Genomic DNA, 22,709 nt, shown 5'->3' with positions numbered 1-22,709 from the left:
CAACCACATGTCCACATCCCAGCCTGACCCTGGCCCATCCCTGTCCCCAGGGAGGTGCCCGATGCCCGGGGCTGCCCTGCTCCCTGGCCAGGTGGGACAAGCCCTGACTGTGAGGCCCTGCTCTGCCCCTCCGGGGAGCCCCCACCGGCGCAGCACCATGCCAAACCTCATCCCCCGCCAGATAAAGAAATTCAGACCCAGAGCTGGGCAAAACAGGGTTTAGGGATAACAAAGACAATGAAGAAATGGTATCTAGTGTACTTAAAAGGCACCCTATAGTAGCAAATTTGGATGTAACATGAAGCTGCAGACCAATGAAGAGAGAGACGGGTATAAAAGCAAACATAAACATCGCCTCAAGTGGATCCCAGTTAGTATCAACATTACTATTGCATTATTATTACATTTTCCATATAGAAATATTCTAACTGTACTATTATTTTTTCTATAATAATTAGATTTAGACAGTAACAATTCTTGAATCAGACTTGTAAGATTTCAGTTGTGCTAACAATAAACTCCTGGCTTTACATATGTATGTATATACAAATCTATATATGGTATACTTCCTTTTTGTGCCAAAACAAGATTTTCCATGTAACACCGTGACTCCAGAAAATGCTGCATAGTGGCTACGGCATAATTTCCATTTTTCTTGCATTTGGCATGCATTTACTGGAGGTCCAAACTCCACCTTAATCATGTACAGCCGATTAAGAATTAGCGTTAAGCTAGACAGACTTTCTTGTTCTCTTATCTTTTCTTCATTCCAAATGCACAGTCCTGCTCTTTTAGCCCCTGTGACTTTTGGACCCTAATAAATTGGTATAGTCTTTTGATTAACATCTATTTCTGCAGTGGCCCTTGGGACAGAAATCATGCGGCATGGTTTTGTACACACATGTAATCAACCTTTCATATCAACTAATTAAGGGAAGTCACCTCAATGTAATTTGATGAACAACCAGTGTGACTCTCCAGCTCCATATGGGTGAAGTTGAGGTATATTTTTTCATCCTCTGGCTGTCTGATAATGTAGATACATTGTCGGTTGTTGATATAAGGGTTAGGCCAGTAAGGGGATGTGATAACCCCTTCACTATCCGTGTAATTTCCTCCACAACTGGGATCTGCTATATTAAGGGAAAAAATATATCAATTGAGATGACAGTCAAAAGCATGGTAACTCTTTCAGTTTAGGCTGCCTCTGTACAATGGATGCAAATCAAAGAGGATTTCTGTATTATTAACTATCAAGTGCTAATTACATCCATTCATGTGTTGTTGGCTATATCTTGGGAATGTCACAGACCAACCTCTAATGCTGAATTTTACTTACCAGGAGACGTTGTATAGATAATATGGAAGCCTTTATCAGTAACTAAGTCATCAGAGTGAAAGTGAATCCATGCATATGGACCAGTGGTTTGGAGTGGAGGTGGAGATCGAGTGCTACAGTATTTACCAAGGATAGGGTCTTGTGGAAGAAGACCATCTCGAATCTAGACAGAACCATAGATCAGCATTTAGGATTATTAGATGCATGCCAACTGTGAACGCTACCAACACTCTTAAAGTTATCTTGGGGGTAGGTGGTAGGTGGAAGGAAAGCTCATAGGAAGTTTCCTCCAAACACACAGGAACCAAGAAAATGACCCAACAGCATAGCTGTGATGGTGCTCCTAGGAGAGTCATCAAGGGTTTTGTGAAAGGGAAAGAAAGTATCAGGAGATCTACTGTTGAACTGTTTTCCTGAAATCATGCTCTGCATTGCACAACTTTGGAGAACATGCTATTCCACACCAGCTTCTCATTTCCATGACTGGGCATTGGTGAATTCTGTAACCATTACTTTGCACTTCAGAAAAAGCCCTAGACTCACACATCAAGTCATGAACTGTACTAAAATATGAATCTATTAATCCTATTACCTCACAGTTTTCCTTAGGCTGATTAATTCTCTGTGGGTTGACATTTGACAAGGAGTTTGGAGACTGAACTTTGTAAGAAAGTGAATGCTTCCTGCCAGCTATTTGGCCTGAATCCTGTTCCCTTTAGTCGCAAGACTTCTCCTGACTTCAGTGGAGTGGGATATCATCCTCTTTGTGTTATACTGCCTGTATCTGAGCGTGCATCGATGGTTGGAATAAGTAAAAATTAGTATTTCAACCCAGGATTTAATTTTCAAACAGTCCCCTTCTGTACGTACAAAAAGTTTTGAAATATCTTGTTTTGCAATAACATAGCCATAAAATGTTGTCATAATCCACAATTAAACTTTACCTCTAAATGGTCATAACTGCAGTTTTCATGGTGTTCTAGGCTTAGTGTGCCAAAAGCAAATGTGATGAAGAGGCCAGGACTGGTTGAGATGGTCCAGAAACAGTCTCTGTTTACAGGATAGTTACCAGGGTATCCTGGAGAGCTTATTGAGCCGTAAGTACCCGTCAGCTCACCACCACATTCTAACAGAAAGGAAACATGGAAGAACACAGTCTTTAAGACCACATGTCAGGACAGAAGATGAATTCTCCTGTAGCGTCAAAACTAGGTACAACTTTGGAATCCAGAATAAATTCAAAACGAAAGACCAAGCCAAACAACCCAACAAGTTACTTCTTTCTTTAAATTTTACACTTAATTCTGCAATTCAATTCTAAAAACAGAACTCCAAATCTTTCCTGATTTGCACAGTAAAAGAAAGATTCTTTTCCAGTTATGATGGAAATGTTGTTAGGAGAATAATCAAAAGCACTGTGTTTTGGATTGGATTTACAAAATTAATCTGAATTTCTGTACTTTGTAAATTGTCTCTGTGTTTTATCCTAGCACAAGACTGTTTTCATTTTTAAAAAAATGTTAATTACAGGGAAGGCTGTTTCATATACTTGTAATTAAAAAAAAAATCCCTCTCAGAGTAACATTTGTGAATGGTAGGGATAACTTTTGTGTTATATCTAAGGAATAGCTAGTCACATCTATACCTCTCTCCTTTTTTGCTTCCCCCCCCAAAAAAGAAAGATCTGGTTTCACTTTTCAGTATCCATATTTGTCAATTAGTAAAAATCTATCTAATAATGTCAATTAAAAGAAAAAAAAAAACACCAAAAATCACATTAAAAGCATTTCAATAAATATTTCTGGAAATAAAGAAACCGTTCCCCCCCTGAATTTTCTATACTTCTTTTACTCTATGTCTTTTTTTCAAGAAACAACCCATTGCACAATTTTGTTTCTAGACAATACACAGAACATTGAAGTGAGCTTGACATTGCACAGGATGATTTGGGGTTTATCAGTAGAAATGCACTGCCAGGCCTGCTGGAAGAATCATGCAAGTGGTGTTACCAAGAATTCAGGCAGAAATGTACAGCAAATCATAACAAAAATCTCACAGATAATTTAAAATCAAATTCCCAACAATCTATCATGTTTGGAAAGCATGGTTCAAAGTCTTTAGCCTCTTGCAAATTGGCCGTGGCGAAGAAAGGTAAATTGCTTGCTCAAAGTACTAGATACTTCCGTGAGAAAAGAGAACTAATCAGAAGAACGGCATCTCCAGGAACACATGCTCTTTGGGAGATTCCTCACAGGAGGTATAAAACAGCAGAAAGTTATTCATGCAGAGGCCTAGAGTTGGAGTTTCAATATTATAAAGTGACATATATATCTACATTTCAGCCTCACTCCCTCGTAAAATACCGTCCTACTGCTCCTAATGTCTCCTAATCAAGGGAAATAAGTAATTAGTTTTGCTCCAAAGCCATGAAGATGCTAAATTACTTGACATTTCATTAAGCTTACCAGGATCCCGAGATTCCCATTGAACAGTAAAACCTCCAGCCGTAATGGTGCGGTTGGAGTAGAACCAAAAATACAGGGAGTTGTGGGAACTGAAAAGCTCTGCAGGAGATGAGGAGCCACAGTATTTTCCCAGCATGTGCATTGACGCTGAAGGCCCATCATGGATTTGAAGGAAGACAGAGTTACACTCGTTACTTGCCTCCAATTGAAAGAATGGGAAAGTAATGCGCAGAATCTAACAGGAAGTAACAAAACAAGAAATTTCTTTTTTTTACGATCTGCTGAGACACTGTTTATGCAGTAACTCTGTATAGGGCAGACATGTGTTCATGCAACTGTGAGAATCTACGAGCTTTGGAGCCATTATATCATTTCCTGAAAAGTTCCAGGAGAGAAGAAGATATTACAGAATCTTAAGGGTCAAAAGGAGAGAAGATACATAGGAAAGAATTTGCACAGGGAAGTTGGTTGGAAAGAGCATTATTTCTATAAAGTAATAATTGAGATAGTTTGCCTGTGTCTGTTATATATGGGAAATATATATATATGTATATATGTGTATATATTTCAAGCCATGTGAAAGGCTTGAAATACAGCATAAAATACTTTGTTCCAGATTCCCCAGGACAGTTTTCTCATCAGATAATTAACATTTCTCTCATCCTTGCTATGATTTAAAGCATTGTCATGGGATTTAAAAAATGAAATGATCTTTTTTTTTGCACATACAAAATCAGTGTCTCACAAGCCCACTCTAGATACTTAGTGACACACAGAGCTTTATGTAGGTTCAGAATCTGCACTGACGTGCTTTAATACAGCTCTGATGAAGACAGTAGTGGCTCTCAGGCTTAAAGCTGAGGATATATCACATATACATACATATACAGTGCCGTATAAACCACTAGCAACCACTGGTTTATAAAACTACTTCATTCATTCCATGAAAAGTCAAAAATAGATCAAATATTTAGATGCCAAATAAGAAGTCCCAGGCTAAAGTGTGAAGTAATAAATTTTTTAGTTGTTATTTATAACACAACTGGAATTGTTAGTTGCAGATCAGAATCATCAGAATATGCATTTGAGTGCAACATTTAAAAATTAATCCTTACAAAAATTCAAATGTTGTTACTACACAAAGCCATTGACAATATGAATTCAGATTCCACATTTCTGGCACTCAGAAACCAGAAACATGTAATTGTTCTGGGGTCACTTAGCTCACAAACCAACTGTGGAGCCCATCAGAGCAGGGCCTTTCTCATGCAGCTACTCACAGATCACATTCTAAAGCGATGTGAAGCAGGCACCTTCTCTAGGTGGTGACAGGTGAATAAATTCTAACCCTCAGCTGCATAGGAAGAACCTTGAAAACGTGACCCAAGCAAATTCTTAGACCAAGGAGCCTGAAGGCTTGTAAGGATCTGAAACATTATTTTCGAAAAACTGAAGGTTTGGATCTGAAGGGATTGGATCACAATATTGGAATATGTGGCAAGAAGATGGTCACGTTTGCTCTGATGAGCTCAGGGGTCCTGCAGAGTGACGGTTTCTTTAACGTGAACTCTGTTTTACCTTATTGGAATTAGTTTGAATCACCCAAGCGCAGCTGACCCCCCTGTTGTACCGCTGGCTGTTTGGGCTGTTAGGGTAACTGAAAGTCCCCCTGAGGCCTGAGAGATATCCTCCACAAACTGCAGAAAGAGAGAGAAAATTAAATGGATTAAATTGTGCTATCACTATTCAGACTGAAACAAATCTTAACTTTCTTGCATAGCTTTGGCTTCCTAAATATTTAAAACAAGAGTGAAAGATACTTATATAAAAGACTCCTCAGCATTTCCTCTAAGGTGGAATGACATCACAAAAAATGATCAAAACTACTCCCTGGAAGAAAAATAGTTCCTGGTAAAAGAACAGATATTTTCAGCAGGAATATGTGGATACTCCCAGAAGATGTTGATTCTGTCTCAGGAAAATGTCTATAAACTAGTTTGTTTCCAGAATGCTACCTCCAGATTGAACCTCTAAATTTTTCACCTATAATGAAATAACATTTTGAAGCTAACATGATATAAATTATTTCTCAGTGGTGGTGTATCATAGAAGTTATCCTTCAGGTGTTTTACTGTCCTGTTTATTCTTCTTGATCAGATTTTTGGGCCTCATACGTCTCATGATAACCTGTGGTCTCTTCTCTCACTGAGCCATTCAATGAATGGGAGCTGTGAACTGGGAATCCCAAACAGCCACAGAAAAATATGTCCATAAAGCACCCACAATAAAATGCACATATAACTACAGTGTACAACAAGCAGCTGTAGTTTAACATTGAACTGATGCTAAAGAAATATTAAATTCTCAGCAAAATGAAATTAAGTATTTTGTTTCAAGGAGTGGTAAAAATAATATAATTTTGTTTGAAGTGTTCATCTAAAACATCTCACGGTTCTCAACCAGATTCAGAATTGTCATGTATAAAATGTATTGTTTTTCTCTTAATTAGGAACTAAAACAAAAGTTTATACATGCTAATTTCTCACTGGATAAAAAATTATTTTCTATCCCTTCTATTATGAATGATTAAAAATATTTTTTTCCATATGTGCTTAATAATAAAACATTACTGGTTAGATATTCAAGAAAAATAGGAAAAAGCCTGAAGTAGCTCTAAAACAGAGCAGATTTCCCAGGGCCTCAGTGAAAGTTTTAATTCTGTGTTCTGTGAAAGTTAATCTGCTTTCTTCACAACAGCCTGCAATAAATATAAGCCTGCAATAAATATAAGCCATCTGACAGATGGTTGCCACAGGGATGCTCACTGGAATGCTATCCTGACCTTGTTTAATTAAAATTAATGACAAAAAAAAAATCCCAAACAAACAGAAAAAGTGATACTAAGAAGAAACATTAAAGGCAGGACCTTGCAGTCACGCTATAAAACTCAGAGTCCCTCATTTTCATGGATGAAATTTCTTTCATTAGATTTCTGTTTGAAAACCTTTTCTGGCTTTTTGTCTTGACTAAAAATTTCAGGACCTCTCAGCTTTGCAACAAATGAAATAGTATGCACAGAAGAGAAACATTAATTTGTTTCTTGTAAATCTGTTCTCCTTATATCAGATCCTCTTTCCCAACAAGCTTACCCAAAAACTTTCTCAGGAACAGAGATCTGTTTTTAGGATGTCTGGCATATACTCAAGGCCAGTGGGCCTGCAGATCAACTTCGTTGTTATGCTTCTATTGCTAAACAAAGCAGCTATAAACAAAACTCAGGGACAACTCTAAGGATTCCAAGGGACTTTAGGTTGGGACCTGTAATCCAAGAAGGGGCATTTTTTTCCATCCGAACTTGGTTCTTATTAATTATATACACCAAGCATCTACTCGCTGAAGCTTGGTGGCCCATTTCTCCTGAGGAGGAGGTCCCAGCCGTACCTTGCTGGGCAGTCTGGCACTGTGGTCCCGTCCAGCCACTGGTGCACTCGCAGGAGTAGCCATTGACCCCGTCGGTGCAGCTCCCCCCATTCTGGCACGGGTTGCTAATGCATTCATCAATGTTCTCTGTACAATTAGGGCCCGTCCAGCCTGCATTACACAGGCAGAAATATCCAGAGATCATTGCCTACAGGTATAAGCAAATGCAATAAACTTAATGAGCATGGATCACCTAAAGGAATCAATGCAGTCAGCAGAAAGAATGATATTTACACTTATTTTATGTGGAGATATCAGAGCAAAGAAATAAAACATTTGGAATTTAACAGCTTTGATGGTCACTGGAGAATACCAAAATAAACCCGAAGCCTAATTAGATTATCCAGATCTTTGTTTTTTTCTATTAAGTTATTTCTTTGCAGGGCTCTTTCAAATTACTTTCTAAAAAGTCAAAATCTGTATTCGTTTAGCCATTCAGAAAACTGTTTGCTTGGCTTTGAAATGATCACCCTAGAAACAAGTCAATCATTTTATCTAAACTTTATAAATAGCAAGTGAAGATAACAGTGGTTTATAAATCATTTCTCTCAAACCTATTCTCTAGGAAGTCTGCACTGCAGTTACGTGGGCTGTTAGCTTTCATTTTCACCCTGAGGGATGTTAAATGGGAACAATTTCATTGCCTTCTCTGCATTATTCCTTATTCTGTATGTCTCTCTTCCATTTCTTTTGTCTCAATCTTTACTGCTTCTCCTTATAATCAAGTTTTTTCATATCTCTAACTTTTCATTTCTTATGTCCTCTTTCCTTATATTTCTTGTTTTCTAGACATGCTTTTTACAGGTAAAGCAGAACATGGTATTCCAAGGCAAGTGCTAACAATACCATCTTTGATGACATACAATCAGTGTGCTATATTCTCTGTTTCCTTTTGCATTCTCTGTTCACGTCCTCTGTGTCCTGAACAGAGATTTTCAGTATGATGGAAGAGGATCTTGATTTTGAATTAGGACTCAGACTGCTGCTTTAGAAGACAAAAAGGTGTTTTGTGATCTGCATTGCCTGATTTTCAATTAACATTACACTTCATCTGTCATTATGCTGGCCAAATATAGCTCTGCTGTTCCTCTATTTTATTAGATGCTTCTGTAGTCCCATTACTGAAGTATCTGACTGTGTTATTATCTTTAAGTAGTAGTTTGTAGCTATGAATGCCTACAGTTGTATGTTAGGATATATTTAGGGGAAGACGTCATATCTTTTAATAGACTGACTAAAATAAGTAGTTTCTAAATAGTCAGAAAAAGTAGATTAGATCTGGGCACAAAACGCTCTTTAAATACCTGGGTGAAAAGACAACAAGTACAGAGAACAGAAGAGAGAGCAAGGAATGATGGTAAGTGGTGGAGTGGAGGTGAGGGGATCGTCTCCTTTCACACAGAAAATGGGAGAAGGGAAAGGTAACATATCATAGAATCATAGAATCATTTAGGTTGGAAAAGACCCTTAAGATCATTGAATCCAACCTTTCACCTAACACTACCAAGTCCACATTGTATGTCCAATTTTCCCCCTGCCTCCCAGGATCATCAAAAGGAGGATGTCTACAGAGCAATATGGACAAATGGGATCAGACTCTACTGGAACAGCAAATTTACGATTTGCAAACATTTCTCCAAAACCATAATAATAAATATCCTCCACAACAGAATTATCAAAATCCCCAGGTGCACAGCGTGGACTTTCTTGAGCACAGCACACCTCCCTGAGGAAGCCAAAAGGCCTTCACAGGTTCCATGTGGACAAGTTAAATAGTCGCAGTGCATGAGAATGAATTCACACCACCAATCAGCAAAGGTCCAAAACACTCAGTTACCAGCGGGACTACCATCAGTTCCCATGAAACACCCTTTCCATATCCATATAAACAGCCTGAGACTCCTGGAGGGGATCTCACAAGATCAGCCTAGGAACATATAACTAACTGTACCAGATATTAGCAGTCTGAAGGTCAGCAGAGTTAATGGGTTTATTATCATAGGTAATTCCTCCATGATCCAAGATGGTAAATCACTTTGCTGCCCCACCAGGGACAGCCATTCACCAGTTCTCCCCAACCAGCACCAGCATCCTATTGCTAGCCACCAACAACTTCTCAGGTTATTAGTGCCAAGATTTCTGCTCTACTTCAAACACAAAGAAATGGCTTGTGTGCCCTGAAACTCACTTTGTTTTCCCCAGGTATATCTGTTGATCTCCCATTCCCCGCTGACCTTACCTCATTACCTTTAGTGTGTCTGCACTCAGCTTTCAGTCTCACCAGTCTCCCTGCCTTTCCTGGTTACAACTACACAGTGTTGTCACGAATTGCGAGGAGTCCAGCACTTACCAAGCACTGCCCATTTGCACAAGGATTTTGCAGCTGACAGATATCACTGAGAGGAGAGCACCCATTTGGCCCATATCCACTTCCAGTGTACCCAGATGTGCAGGAACAAAATGGAATTGTCCCTTGAAAGATGAGACAAGATACAGAAAATAATTTGGTCCTTGTTGTAATGAGAATACCAACCATGACAGTAAAGGTCCTTGACGTTTATAGAATTCTAACTTATTCAATCTTTTGATACCTTCCTTGGTCAGTGCCCAGTTTGACTATGGAAAGATCCTTACTGTTGCTTTGTTATGGGTATCTGAGAGTCCAAGCTCACCTTCATGGGAAGTGATAGGAGTAGTCAAAGGGTATTATACGGAAAGGAGAAGAACAGTAAAAGTGGCTGAAATTGGAAAACTGCCATGAAAAAGTTGAAGATCTCCACACTTTTATGATGAAATCTGCCCTTTGGTGGAGCCTAAATCTATTTCTGTTAGTGTTTGTGGAAAGGCCTGCTGGCTTTAGCTAACCTGCCTGTAAACTCATTCGGGTGAGGCTAAACTGATTGCGGAGGAGGGGCTACAATATAAATGAGGTGCTACAAAGTGGATTCAGCCTAACCAGACCCTCCTTTAGATTCACACTGGTATTACTTACATACCTGGAGCTGAGGTACAAGTAGCCAAAGGATGGCACCCTCCATTATTTATTAAGCAGATATCAACCTGGGTACATGTTTGTCCATCCCCCTCATAACCTGTTCAGAGGTAAATCTCAGTTAGTTCATAACAAACTACATTCTCTGAGTCTCGACAGCAACACAATCATTGGGTGAGAAAAAGAACTAATTTATGGTATAAAATCATAGTCTTCTGCAGTTAAAAATTTGAGATCACCACTGGAGTATATCCTGGCATATTTGTTGTGGTTTCTACATTGCAGGGATGAATTCTGATCTTAACTAAATCCTCCCGTGATTTTAGAAAAAAGATATATTAGCATTAGGCAAATATAGGTGGGGTCAGAGTGAGGCCATAGGAGCTCAGCTCTCTCAGCCACCATGTGCTGCCCTCCCTGCACTTCTGCATCCAGCCAGACCCGACCTCCTCCAGGCTTCCCGCTGCGCACCAGAGCTGCCCTTGGGTAGGGCACAACATCCAGCTCCTCTCAGGAGGCTCAGCAGGACCAAAGTCCTGCAGCATGACTCTGCATGGCCAGAGCTGAGGTCCACTACACCACATCAAAATTTGTCTGAGGCTGCATTTCCAGCATGGTGATAGCACTTCAGCGCTCAGTAACCAAGAGCCTTCACTACCTGCAGTCTATTGTCATTTAAGTAGCAATTGAAAGGTCAGTTAGAAACACGTTTTCCTGCTAGCATCTCTAGTACTGATAGCATGCATTTTATAAAGCATTTTAAATCATAAAGTGCAAATTATAAAGCTGTAAGTCACGACTTCCACGGCTTGACCTGTACTGCAATAGAAACACTGCCTTCTTCGACAGCATTCAGAGCATGACAAACAATTATCTATGCTTTTTTAAGCCAGACAATACAGCTGATTTATGGCACACAGGATACAATGAATACAGACAATGAAAATACTAGCATAATTACGCAATCCCTGTTTCCCATTAATGATTTTATAAAGGACATACTTTGCCAAATCATGGCTCTAACACTGAAAAGGGCTACCTAGCACAAGAGAAACACATTTCAGAAGATCATCATTAGAGACATACTCTACAAAATATTCATTAATAGCTGAAGCAGTTTGAATATACTTGGACTCTGCAGAGCAGAGCATCTGTCATTCATTTAGCAGCCAGCCCAGCCCAAACCACGACAGCATTCTATATTACGGTATTGCTTTGTGTGTGCGACACTTCTATATATAAAACCAATCTTCCCCTTAAGTCTACCATAAAACAGGCTCACATGTGTTGAATCTTCATCTTTTAAGCCTTTCTAGAGTTTTATCAACAAAAAAATCCATTTTACCTGGTGGACAGAGCCCACAGTGGAAGGATCCCATTGTGTTGATACATTGAACCATCGGTGCTGTGGAGCAGCCTCCATTATTACTTTCACATTCATCAATGTCTTGGCAACTGTAGCCATTTCCTTGCCAGCCTAAAAAGAAACACAGGAGAGAGAGACATTAAAATAGAAAGTGCCTGGCTTTTCATTTTTTTCTTTGACTAGATCTTTTCATAGAGCTGAAAAATATGACTTTTGAATTTTATTTCATTAACCCAAGAGCAGACCTGTCCCTCTAATAACTGGTGAAAATTAATACTGGTCTGCAAAATAGGTTATAAACACACTAGAGTGGAGATGTGTGTGCAAGAACATTTTAGTTTAACTGTATTCTGAATATTCCAGAATCAAAAACATTTTACCTTAAGAGGAGGCAGTTCTGGTCTAGTGGATGCATGTACAGTTTGAAGCAAAAGCACATGTACAATTTGGAGCAAAGCTTTATCATAACTCCAGTTACGATATACTTTGAATACCCCTTCTATACACACTACCTACCCAACTCAGGAAGAGGAATCATAGGTTATATGGCTTGAGGGGACAAATACATTTTTATATTGCCTTAGGGCAGCGAGCAGATGGACGTGAAGGTACCTTGGACCTACTACATGAAGGTAATAGGACAAGAGGGACACGAAGGTACATCAGATCTATTCAGATGCTCAGTTTACGGTGGGATAAATTGTGCATTCGACTCCACTGCCTACTTTACCCAGATAAGACAACCTGGAGGCATTTATTCCCTCGATACAGACAAAAGCAGTTCATGGAGTTGCTCTCATCTGGATGCTGTGTCTGTGATTACAACACACAGGCAGTACTACCTGCTGCCACCCCATCCCACCTGAGAGCACAGAAGGATGTGATACCTGTAGGGCAGGGACCACACCGATAGGAGCCCGGTGTGTTGTGGCACTGCACAGGCGGATTATGTGAACACGGATGATTAGGGAGGCTGCATTCATCTATATCAGCACTGCAGGCAGGGCTGCCAGGAGGGGACATCCAGCCAGTGTCACAGATACAGCGGTACTTGGGCTGCCACAGCAAACATATTTAAGACAGTTAGAACAGCCAAGAAAAGTGCAGGAGGAGTTTATTTTATAAAAATGCCTTTCAAACCACAGCAAGAAAGCTTTCAGGGCATTACATGGTAGCGCACATTCTGTTTTACAAGTTGCTTTGGTAGTTTTCTCAGTCTATTTCTTCCTCTGAATCTACCTATTTAGATTATGGAACCAGCAACAGGCTTATTCATTAGGTTCATAAAAGAAACTTGTAATTTACCCCAAAGCTCCCAGAGAAAATGAACAGCAATTATGAGCTGTACATAAACATAATTAAAAGTCATCAACTTGCTTTGTAACCAGGGTAAACAGATCACTGCAAGCAACCTGAAATCAGCTTGGCTGTTTTCTTCTAAGCAAACTATTCAGTAATCTGTGCCATGTGCAGCACTGACATAAAATTGCAAATATACATTTCCTTTGAGGAAAACAATTTTCTCTCTAGTAAACTTAACTAATGGCCAGATTTCAGCATTTTTCTAGCTTTGGTCCAATTAAAGCTAATGGGAGCTTTATTGTTGACTGTCACAGGAGCAGACACTGTTAAGCCAACACTGAACCCTTTTGAAAAGCTTTCTCCACAGAAATGAGCAGAAAACAAGTGATGAGCTGTGAAAGCTTTTACAAATTGAGCAAAAGAATGATTTTATAGCATAGCACGGAGAATATGTGGTGTATCTGGAATGGTGCATGGGTGTATAGGAGTGTTAAAGAGCACAGGCATGCCAGGGTAGTTTTGGAGGGCTGCTCTGAGAGGCAGCTCCCAGGCCACTGACGATAATGCTCCATGGGTATGCCTTTTCCCAGGAAAAAACAGATTCATGATGTTTGTTCTTCTTAATCATTTAAGTAATAAAATATTCTAGCAGCTTAGAACTCCCCAAATAATGAACAGTAAGAATATTATGCTTCAAGTACAACTTTGACTATTCAAAGAATATTCCCAAGCTCCCTATGGATGTAGTAGTCGATATTGATACTATGACAAGTACCTGTAACAAGACACAAGGCATTTTCAACTCTTTCTGCTGTCCGTGGGACAACAGGGAGGTTAGGTTATGTTGTACAGAGGCATTTCTTGCTGTTTTTCAGCAGCAGCAGGTGCTACGCAGTTTTGTGGTGCTCGGCATTATTTGGTGCTTATTCATGCTGTGCTTATGCACAACTTGTATGTTGCTCCTTACCTTGTTGGGCTGATCCCTGTCTGCATCTACACAGGTGCCATGCCCACAGAGCATCTCAGATCCTCCCTGACAGTCATCAAACTTCAAGGCACAGTGAGGTCCGTATGTTTCTGGAGTACAGGAGCAGCTAGTGGTGAAAGCAGGCAGAAAAATCAAAATGTCATTTATATATAGCACTTAAAGAACACATATTGCCATACTAAGAGATCATTCCACACTCTTTTATTTATGTGGTGTTTCTTATGAAATCCCTCTATTTAGCAATACTGACGAACCTATTATTAATCATGCACAGAGGCAAGGCACTTGTTCAGCGGCGACTCAAGAATCTCGTGGGACTCGTGTATATCCATGAGTGTCTGACCCTATGGGAGAATTCACAGCCTTTTTTTACATTCATAAGTGCAAATCCAGAAAAAAAGAAATGTCTAACATGAGACTTCGGCAGAGTATGAGCCCGGAAATCCCCACTTCAGTCAGAGAGCACCGACATCTTGTGTTTCAGTTTATGACCCTCACATATGATGCCAAGTGCCCGAACCCCTACCTCTAGCAATATGCAGAAATGCCATGTCTGGCCTGTTGCAGAGAGGGGGTGACCTTCACACCCACACCTCAGCATGTGGCAGCTGTTCTCTCAGCAACAGCCAGCTTTCAGGTATGACAGGCAGGAGGAGGCATATGGGGCTGATGGGGTGGGAAGAACAGAGTAGTGGGCTGAAGGGATGCATCCTGCAGAGGGGATCTGGCTTGCAGGTTGCCAGCTGCATCACATTGCTATTTATAGGGCACACTTTAGTCACAGCATTGTGCATACGTGGTGGAACTGAAATTGAGAGCTTCTTAAGCCATCAAGTAACATTTCCCTTTTCTCTGACCCTTTATTTCCACATGGACCAAATCTGAGGCTCTGAAATACACCTGAAAGTGATCTGAACCTGCAGAAAGCCTCCTATCAGTTTATACTAGCTTTTTATTAAAATGACAGTGAGACACTTATCTGGTTGTAAGTTATATGCTGTGATGTCTGCTGATGTCTGCTCCTCGCAGAGACATATGGCAGGTAGACACTCTTGTTGAATTGCTTTTAAGCTGGCTAAAGAAAACTACTCTGTAAAAGCAACTATCTGCAGAGTTTGAATCAGGGTTTTACAGTGCGTCTGATCTGGACCTTGGAGCAATTTATTAATAAGCTGCTACTGTCCTTGCCAGGGTGTCACGTGCTGAGCTGAAAGTAGCAGTTTGATAAGACAATTGCAGGTAACTAAACGCTGCACCCAGGACAAGCAACCTGGATGAACTTAGGCTTAAAAAAACCACAATAGCTTAATGCTTAACTGCAGTCTGCAGTACTGTAAGGCAGCATGTTGATTATTGTAAGAGAGGGCAGATAGACCAACACCATCTCGCCAGCGCGGTAGCTCAAAGTGGGCAAGCAGAGAGGCAACAGGTCGGGGAACCGGATCACCTTTGTATGTTCAAAGTACGTTCAGAGATTCATGTTCAACTTCAAAGGACACAGCAAGGCAATCAGAACGGCTCCAAAGGAGGAGGACAACGCCACTGGCTCCTGCCTAGTCTGGCAAAGATTAATCTGCTACCCAACTAAGTTGCTGAGAGAACATCTTCAAGAAGCAGTCATGCTGCAAGGAGCTTTAGCCAAATTGCAATGTGCTGCCTTCATTCTCTCCCATTGCTGATGGCACATTGTGATGAGGCCTCCATTATTTTGATTCTGACACAAAAGTCTGAGGGACATGGGGACTCTCACAGCCTTTCATCCAAGTGATGCAATGTCCTGTTAATGCCCTGATTCAGGAAGGTGTTTCCTGAACACCTGATCTTTTATCCTCATACTCCAGTGCTTTTCTGAATTATGGCTTGAAGCATGCAAGTGAAGAATCTGAACAGGCAGTGAAGACTGCTTCATGCTCCATTTGATGGTACTTGATCCAGTACCACCCTTTACCTGGCATTATCACTGGGGGCTATGGAAAGTCAAATATCACCATTTGCCCGCGTTGCATGCTGGTGCACAGAACTACACCAGAGCAGGACTGGGGTCACCTGGGTTGCTGGGCCCTAGAAAAACTAACAGCAATGTTCCCACAGTTGTTGAAAAGAGCCGTGTCATGCTCTACCTGGATGGACTTAGCATATGGGGAGTACACAGAAGACAGATAGACAGCACGTGAAGGGAGACTGTGAAGGCAGTACAATGGGGTTGGGGAAAGGGCTAAATAATCCCTCAATGCCCTCAATAATCCTGAAGGCATAATGCAAAAGCAGTAATATTAACATTTGGACGACTTATGAAGAGGTTCATTTCAGGAAGCACTGATTCAGCAGGTACAAAGGAGGGCAAGAATTACATTGGGAAGAATCTTACAGGAATCATGACTGTACTAACCCAATGACAACACTTGTGAGAAAGGCAGAGAGTTTGAGAGGTTCCTCTCAAACCTTAATTTAGTCACAGACCTGTACAGCACAGTAAGAAAAACCAAGTAAAGGCAGGCTGCTTTGTGTGTCGTTTCCTTGACAAATATCAGTGTTAGGAACAGCTGCAGGCAAGCTACAAACATCCTTTAAAATCAAAGAAAAGCTGGCAGGAAGCATCACGCACCAGTGACACCTCAGCGGGCTCTGTGTTAAAGCTGAAGTGTGAGGACCACTGCAGGAGAACTTCCCTTCTCCAAGGAAGAAGGGAAGGTTCTTGGAAGAGAACCTTGGTGAAGTTCTGAGAACTGACAAAGCACTATAAGCCAGTGACAAAGCACTATAAGCACTACAAGCAAATATTTGTGGGGGCTAAGATTTTCATGCTGAAGCAGGAGACAAAATGTTTTGCAGAAAGCTGTGTCATGCTTTCCAGCCTGCTTGTTCCCATTGCACAGGGAGAGCTTTGTATTATATCTGAAAGTTATTTATTTACCACATTATTTGACATCTTGGAAAATAAGATGCAGAATGTTCACAGGCTGACTTGCTCTGTAAACAAGAGCAGTTTTCCTAAGAAGCTGGGCACAGCCGAGAAGGATATGCTCCAGGGACCTCATGTCTACGGGGGCCTGCACATGGGCAGCCCAGGCACCCTCCTGGCCAGCTGGCTGCATTTCTCCTCCCTTTCTGCCTGGCAGCACTGTGCATTGCCTGCTCTGCTGCCACCTCAGCAGTGCCCGCATTTCTGGAGGGGCTAAAGGCATTTCTCAGTATAATGTTGTGTGCTGGGAATGCCAGTGATCAAGGGTGCCCATCTACTCAGGAGATTTCCAACAGCTCAAAGCCTTTGCTGGGCCAAAGCTGTTCACCTCCTTCATCTCCTCACTCCTGTCGGTCTCAAGGGGTAGGTGATAACGGAGGGATGATAACGTGGCTCTGCTAGATGGGCACATTGGCGAGTGCTGGTTACAGACCAGCATGGTGCATCTCACCGCCCCATTGGCACACCATGGTGCAGTTAATTTCCATTAAAGCATCTGCACCTACAATGGAGAGCCAGGTCACCAGAGCCTGTCTCCGATTTGCAGCATGGCTGTGTCATAAATCTGTTTCTTGCTGCTCTTCTTGTCTCAAAGCAGGCGGTGGCTTCAGAGGGCCTTCTGTGTTTGCGGTGGGCTTGGGTGTACCGTGTACTGAGGATTTTAGATTCTCTCAGACTCGAGGGATTATAGTGCATAGATACTAAACAGACTTATTCCTAGAACTTGTGCTGCAGGTGTGACATGGGGTACAAAAGTACCAAAGTATTTTACATTGGGGTTTTGTGTATAGCTTTGAAAAGTTACCTGTAGCTGCCTGGTGTGTTCACACAAGTGGCTCCATTCTGGCAGCCTAGCACTGTTCCAGCATAAATCTGGCATTCATTAACATCCACTGAGCACAGGAGGCCCTAAGATGAAATGGAAAACCAGTTTATTTTCCAAATAACTGAGAAACGAAGCAAACCATGGAGCCAATGTTTAATATAGTTCCCAAAGATATACAAACCATGGACCGCTATCAACACAGCTTCCCTTACGAAACATTATAACAAAACTCTATTTTTCAGCTGTGTTTCTGTGACCCTGTTTATCAGTCAGGTGAGGGATAAAATATTTCAGATGTTTATAGAAAGCATATGGACTGCACAGTACTGTCATCCCCCCTACTTCCCAACTTGCTAGCAAAAGGCTCAGAAAACTTTCTTTCAAACTGTTTCTATCAGGAGATGCTGTTTTATAAAGACTGAAAGCACAGCAATTTTGACCCAAATCTTGCTGGAACAACTTTCAGGTTGAGAGCCTTTGAAAAGAAGATATAACTTTTCCATGTCTAGTGCATGTAACAGAACCATTAAAGCCTATGCCAGTAAAGTCTTTGGATTTAAAAAACTCAGAATGGGGTTGATTACTTACATCCCCATTTGTCTGAGCTTGAATAAACATCATTCCCATCCCCTATTCTCTCTCTATGCTTGCGTAACATCAACACCAAGGCATGCAGTTCAGTTCACTCCACTCAGCAAAAATCAAAGACTAATTCTCTGCTGTGGGAACTGCCAAGCATCACTGACTTCATGGGCCATCGCCTGCATATAACAGTGCAGGGGCTGGCCCAGTGGTTTACAGTTCACTTTTTTGGTATATATTGATACTGTTGAGAAGCAAATGTGTTGCCCTTCAACCAAACGAGTGTGATACTGCTGCTTTGCTGTTCAGTATATCTCACTCTGTCCTGAGCAACCCTAAAATGCTACGCTTCATCACAATTACACTGTCAGTTGTATCCTTACAATTAACACACTCTGTATTGAAGGAGGCTGAAGACTCACCTGCCAGTTGCTGGGACAGAGGCAAAAGAAACCATCCAGTGAGTTTACACAGGTCCCTGAGTTCTCACAGGGGTTACTACTGCAGGCTTTCCTCTGGATAGCCTGAAATCCAGGAAAAGAACAGAAAATTAGGTTCCTGCTTATTTGCTGTTTCATTAGCATTTATTTTCAAGACAAACCTTTTTCTTTTTTTTTTCATGCTTTCTTGGGTTCCCCCCCCCCCTTTTTTTTTCAGCAAGGTTGATTTGTAAAGTCTTTGAGCTGTTTCGCTCTTCCTTGTACAAAATAATGACTAAAATGATTGGTCTTACACAAGATGGCCAGCTGCAAGCACTAGGATGAGAAAAGCCCTGTAAGAAGTAAATATTAATAGACACTGTTCTTCGGCAGCAGGCTGTGAGTCTAGATGGAGGGTTATCTTGTCTTCTTGATTCCATGGGTGACTCATCTGATAACTGCTTTAACTGGCAGCTGTAGTTGTGGCTTGTCACAAGCTTCGTGGAGAAGCAGGTGACAGTTGAAAATCAGCTGTTTCCAGTACAATATGAAATTTAGTTTGAGTTCTGCAGCCTTCCTCTTGACAGATCAGTGAAGGAAGAATTTGCTTCTCCTTGGTATCTAGTTGTTTTTGAGTCTACAGCGGTTTTTTCTTTAAGGAATGCAGGCTCCTACACAGTTTATATTTTGTAAGAGGGCATTTCACCTCCTCTACAAATCTTGGCTTTTTTTAACCTCCTGTTACCAAAAAAAATTTTCCTGAGTAATGCAAGAGAGGAAAGAAATCATTTAGCTATTTAATCATTGTAACCTCACTTTATTTACTTGGGGCTTGGTTTTCCTTTTTTGATCTAGTTTGCTTCCCATTTACTCACCTGTTCTAAGCTTTGAAGTTTGTTGTCAAGACTCACGATCTGCAAGAGAAATGCAAATTGTGTTGTGCTTGAGTGAGCACAGAGGTACATGCTGGATGCTGGCAGGCTAACAAAATATTTTCTTTTGAGAACAGAGAATAGCTGGGATGTGAAACCAGGTGACAGTCAGGTTCAAATCAGGTCTCTCTCACTGGGATTTCAGTGTTTTAGGCTGGTCAGAAAATAACAGCTCAAATACGTCCCAGTTTATCTCCAAAAAGCGAGAGCCAGTGTTGTGAAGTGTATTCAGCTGCTCAACATTAAGAATGTGAATTTTCCAATGGGGCTGTTTGGGTGCTTATGCCCATGCAAATGATGGAGGTCTGAGACAGTACACCAAAAGCCAAGAAAAGGTCCACCATATCTCAGTGGGTTATAATCACAACCAGCAAGCTGAAACTGAATCAGGGAATATGATGGATACGTATCAGCGCAATTTTCCTAAAGGGAGTTCTCTTAGGCTTAAAATATTTCCTATAAGGAACTTGTGGCAACACTGTAACAAAAGACACTTAAACCAAGTCAGACACAGGTTTCAAAATCTTCTGTTGGAGAAAAATCTTTAGTAGAGAGAAGAGACAGAACTACTGCATAGGTCTTTTCTTTCCACTGCAAACCCCTATGGCCCATTTCACCTATGGAATGGAATGTCTGTGTAACACCTGTAAGAACATATATAGTCGATTTCCTGAATTTAGTGAGATTTCACTTCCATAAATATTAGAGGATATAGTCCATAGAGATGTTGAAGAGATTCAAAAGAAGAATCCTGGTAAATGGAAAATATGGGATTTACAGGAATATTTCCATTGTCTCCAGAGTTACTGAATAAGTATCTCAACATTAAACACAGACTCTGAGCTGGTGTTAAATATGGACTCTGCCCCAGTTCCCTGAATTGGAGTCCAGAAATACTAAAATGAATCAGGTAATGATGTTAATCTGAGGAAGCGAAAACTGGGAACACTGGAGGAGGATACCACAAGGGTATGGCTCACCTTGGAGGTCAGCAGAGCAACCTGCTGGGACACGTTCTGAGAGGCGCCAGCGGCTTTTTTAAGTTCTTGAATCTCTGCATTACTTTCTCTCACCTAAATTTAAACAACAGAGATAATACGAAACAAGCATGGCTTTTTCAAAAGCTTAGTAAAGTTTTGTTCTTGATTAACTTTACTATTATAAAGTCCACTTAAATACAGGGAGCTCTGTTACATACACGATTTAATCTTTTAATTATTTTCTGTAATGGCATAATTACTTTATGAGTCTGCAATAGCTTACTTTCATATTAGAGTGCTGACACAGATAATATAAAACAACAATCATAAAAAACACATCAAACATTTGCTAAGACAAATTCTGAAGACAATTGAACTATTAATCTGCAAAACTGAAAACAAAAACATATTAAGGAAAAGTAACTGTATCACCTGGCTAAAAAGTTCTGCAAGGTCTTCTTCATTAATTTTTATTTTCCCCAGTGGTCCAGTTCTAAATTCAATATTTTTGCTGGAGCCAGCATGGAACACTAAATTACCCTGCTCTGAGGACAACCGAGGCCTGTTGTATTACAGAAAAAAAAAAACAACAAAGAGATCATTTAGTTACACATATCTGCCAAAGAGCATGTAAAAAAGTGCTGCAGTAACGCCATTCTGTTGCCATTACTGGCACTTAGAAGCCACCATATGAAAAATGCATCTGCAAGCAATAGTACTTACTGCTCATCATAAATGGTTCTTTTCTGCCTCTTTTTCTCATAGTGGTTTGATTCACAGCTTAATCCAGTAAGTAATAATAATGCAACTAAACGCCCAGGAGCCGGAGCAGCCCAAAGCATTGCTCTCCTCCAGCTGTCCTGCGTTTGAAGTGAAATCTCCAGTGCTGGACTGTGTTGTGGTGAGCCCAGGTGCCCTTTGCTCTCACACAGCTCTTTATTCACAGGGTGCCCATGCTGCTGGCTTGTCTTGCAAGGGTAAATTTATCTCAAGTGTCTTAATTAAAGATCGACAGCATGCAAATCGTTTAGACATTATATGCCTTTTTCTTTTTTTGTCTTTCAGTTTCAGGAGCTTTGAAAGATCATTAATTGAAATACGCTTGTATTTTATCATTACGTCTTTGACCTTTGTACAGCTGAGCACCCCTGGGTCTCAGAGCACCTTGTAATCTGCAGCTGGCTACTGCGGGAAAGGCTCACTCTCCCAGCACACTGCACCATGCAGGCAAAAGAAAGAGTATTTAGCAGCAGTAAAGGACCTAAATTGTTACCAAAAAAAACCACCACCAAACCCACATATAAAACCCACAGTGGCTGGCAAGGAATATTTGTATTGAAAGAGAAGCTTCCAGCCAGTAATTCATTGGGCAGATGACACAAACGAGTTAGCATTACCAAACAGCATCCCATGGATTATAACAGCAAAATACAATTTTAACCAAATATGGTTGCTCTGACTCAAGGATGACTCAGTCCCCAGATGCTGGGGAGACAATCGCTTACGAAGGGGACTTCATTTTGTTTGGCATGTGTAGACTGTCTTCATTGTACACACTAGGGCTCCCAAATTCAGGGCCAGACATAGAAAATGCAGAAGTCTAAGGAAGAATTCAAAGGAGGCTAAAAAGTAATTGAAAAAATACAAATTAACATGTTCTGAGAGCCAAAATTTCAATCTTGACCCCATTTTCCTCTATCCTTCAGCAGTACCTTGCAGCCTTCTCAAAAGAAGTGTCCCACCCAGATGCTTGTCTGTACTTGTTCCTGAGACCCCACGCTGTTGTGGCTGGCATCCATGGCAAAGCCAACATCCCACTTCCCTTCCGCTTTTGCAGGAGTCTCCATAATCCCCTTGCACAAGACTTTGCTGTGCTTTCCTCTCCCTGCTTAGGGGAGCTTTGAGTGTATTTTCCTTCCTCATGCTAGAAGCTACCTGAACATCCAGGCCTGTCGTGGGCAAAAAGAACCACCATTCTTTTTGGTTTTCCTCTGTGCTTAGTAGAAAGCTCATTCATGTTGCTCACATTTCAAAACTCTACTGGGGGAAAAGAGCAGCAACAGTTGTAGCTGTTCT

At 40.9% G+C, this 22,709-nt stretch overlaps 1 protein-coding gene across 4 annotated transcripts in view; it reads right to left on the bottom strand.

Annotated features, from left to right (window-relative positions):
• CUBN (cubilin) overlaps positions 1-21,512 on the bottom strand; it is a 153,936-nt gene extending 132,424 nt beyond the window's left edge. For all 4 annotated transcript variants that reach the window (XR_010069821.1, XR_010069823.1, XR_010069822.1 and 1 more), the window contains exons 1-17: positions 21,357-21,512; positions 21,066-21,195; positions 20,634-20,726; positions 19,597-19,635; positions 18,725-18,826; positions 17,700-17,803; positions 13,912-14,038; positions 12,530-12,698; positions 11,622-11,753; positions 10,281-10,376; positions 9,635-9,756; positions 7,246-7,432; positions 5,383-5,501; positions 3,805-4,039; positions 2,284-2,465; positions 1,340-1,502; positions 943-1,133 (exon numbers count right to left, since the gene is read on the bottom strand). Coding sequence is in view for 1 of the 4 variants with exons in the window: in XM_063324743.1 (XP_063180813.1) it covers positions 943-1,133; positions 1,340-1,502; positions 2,284-2,465; positions 3,805-4,039; positions 5,383-5,501; positions 7,246-7,432; positions 9,635-9,756; positions 10,281-10,376; positions 11,622-11,753; positions 12,530-12,698; positions 13,912-14,038; positions 17,700-17,803; positions 18,725-18,826; positions 19,597-19,635; positions 20,634-20,726; positions 21,066-21,195; positions 21,357-21,475 (2,310 nt within the window). In the remaining 3 variants the exon portion in view is untranslated. The remainder of the gene's footprint in view (positions 1-942; positions 1,134-1,339; positions 1,503-2,283; positions 2,466-3,804; positions 4,040-5,382; positions 5,502-7,245; positions 7,433-9,634; positions 9,757-10,280; positions 10,377-11,621; positions 11,754-12,529; positions 12,699-13,911; positions 14,039-17,699; positions 17,804-18,724; positions 18,827-19,596; positions 19,636-20,633; positions 20,727-21,065; positions 21,196-21,356) is intronic.
• Positions 21,513-22,709: the final 1,197 nt, after the last annotated feature.

The sequence above is a fragment of the Chroicocephalus ridibundus genome, chromosome 2, assembly GCF_963924245.1.
Source record: "Chroicocephalus ridibundus chromosome 2, bChrRid1.1, whole genome shotgun sequence".
In the NCBI taxonomy this organism is placed as follows: Eukaryota; Metazoa; Chordata; class Aves; order Charadriiformes; family Laridae; genus Chroicocephalus; species Chroicocephalus ridibundus.
This window is presented reverse-complemented; position numbering and strand designations above follow the sequence as displayed.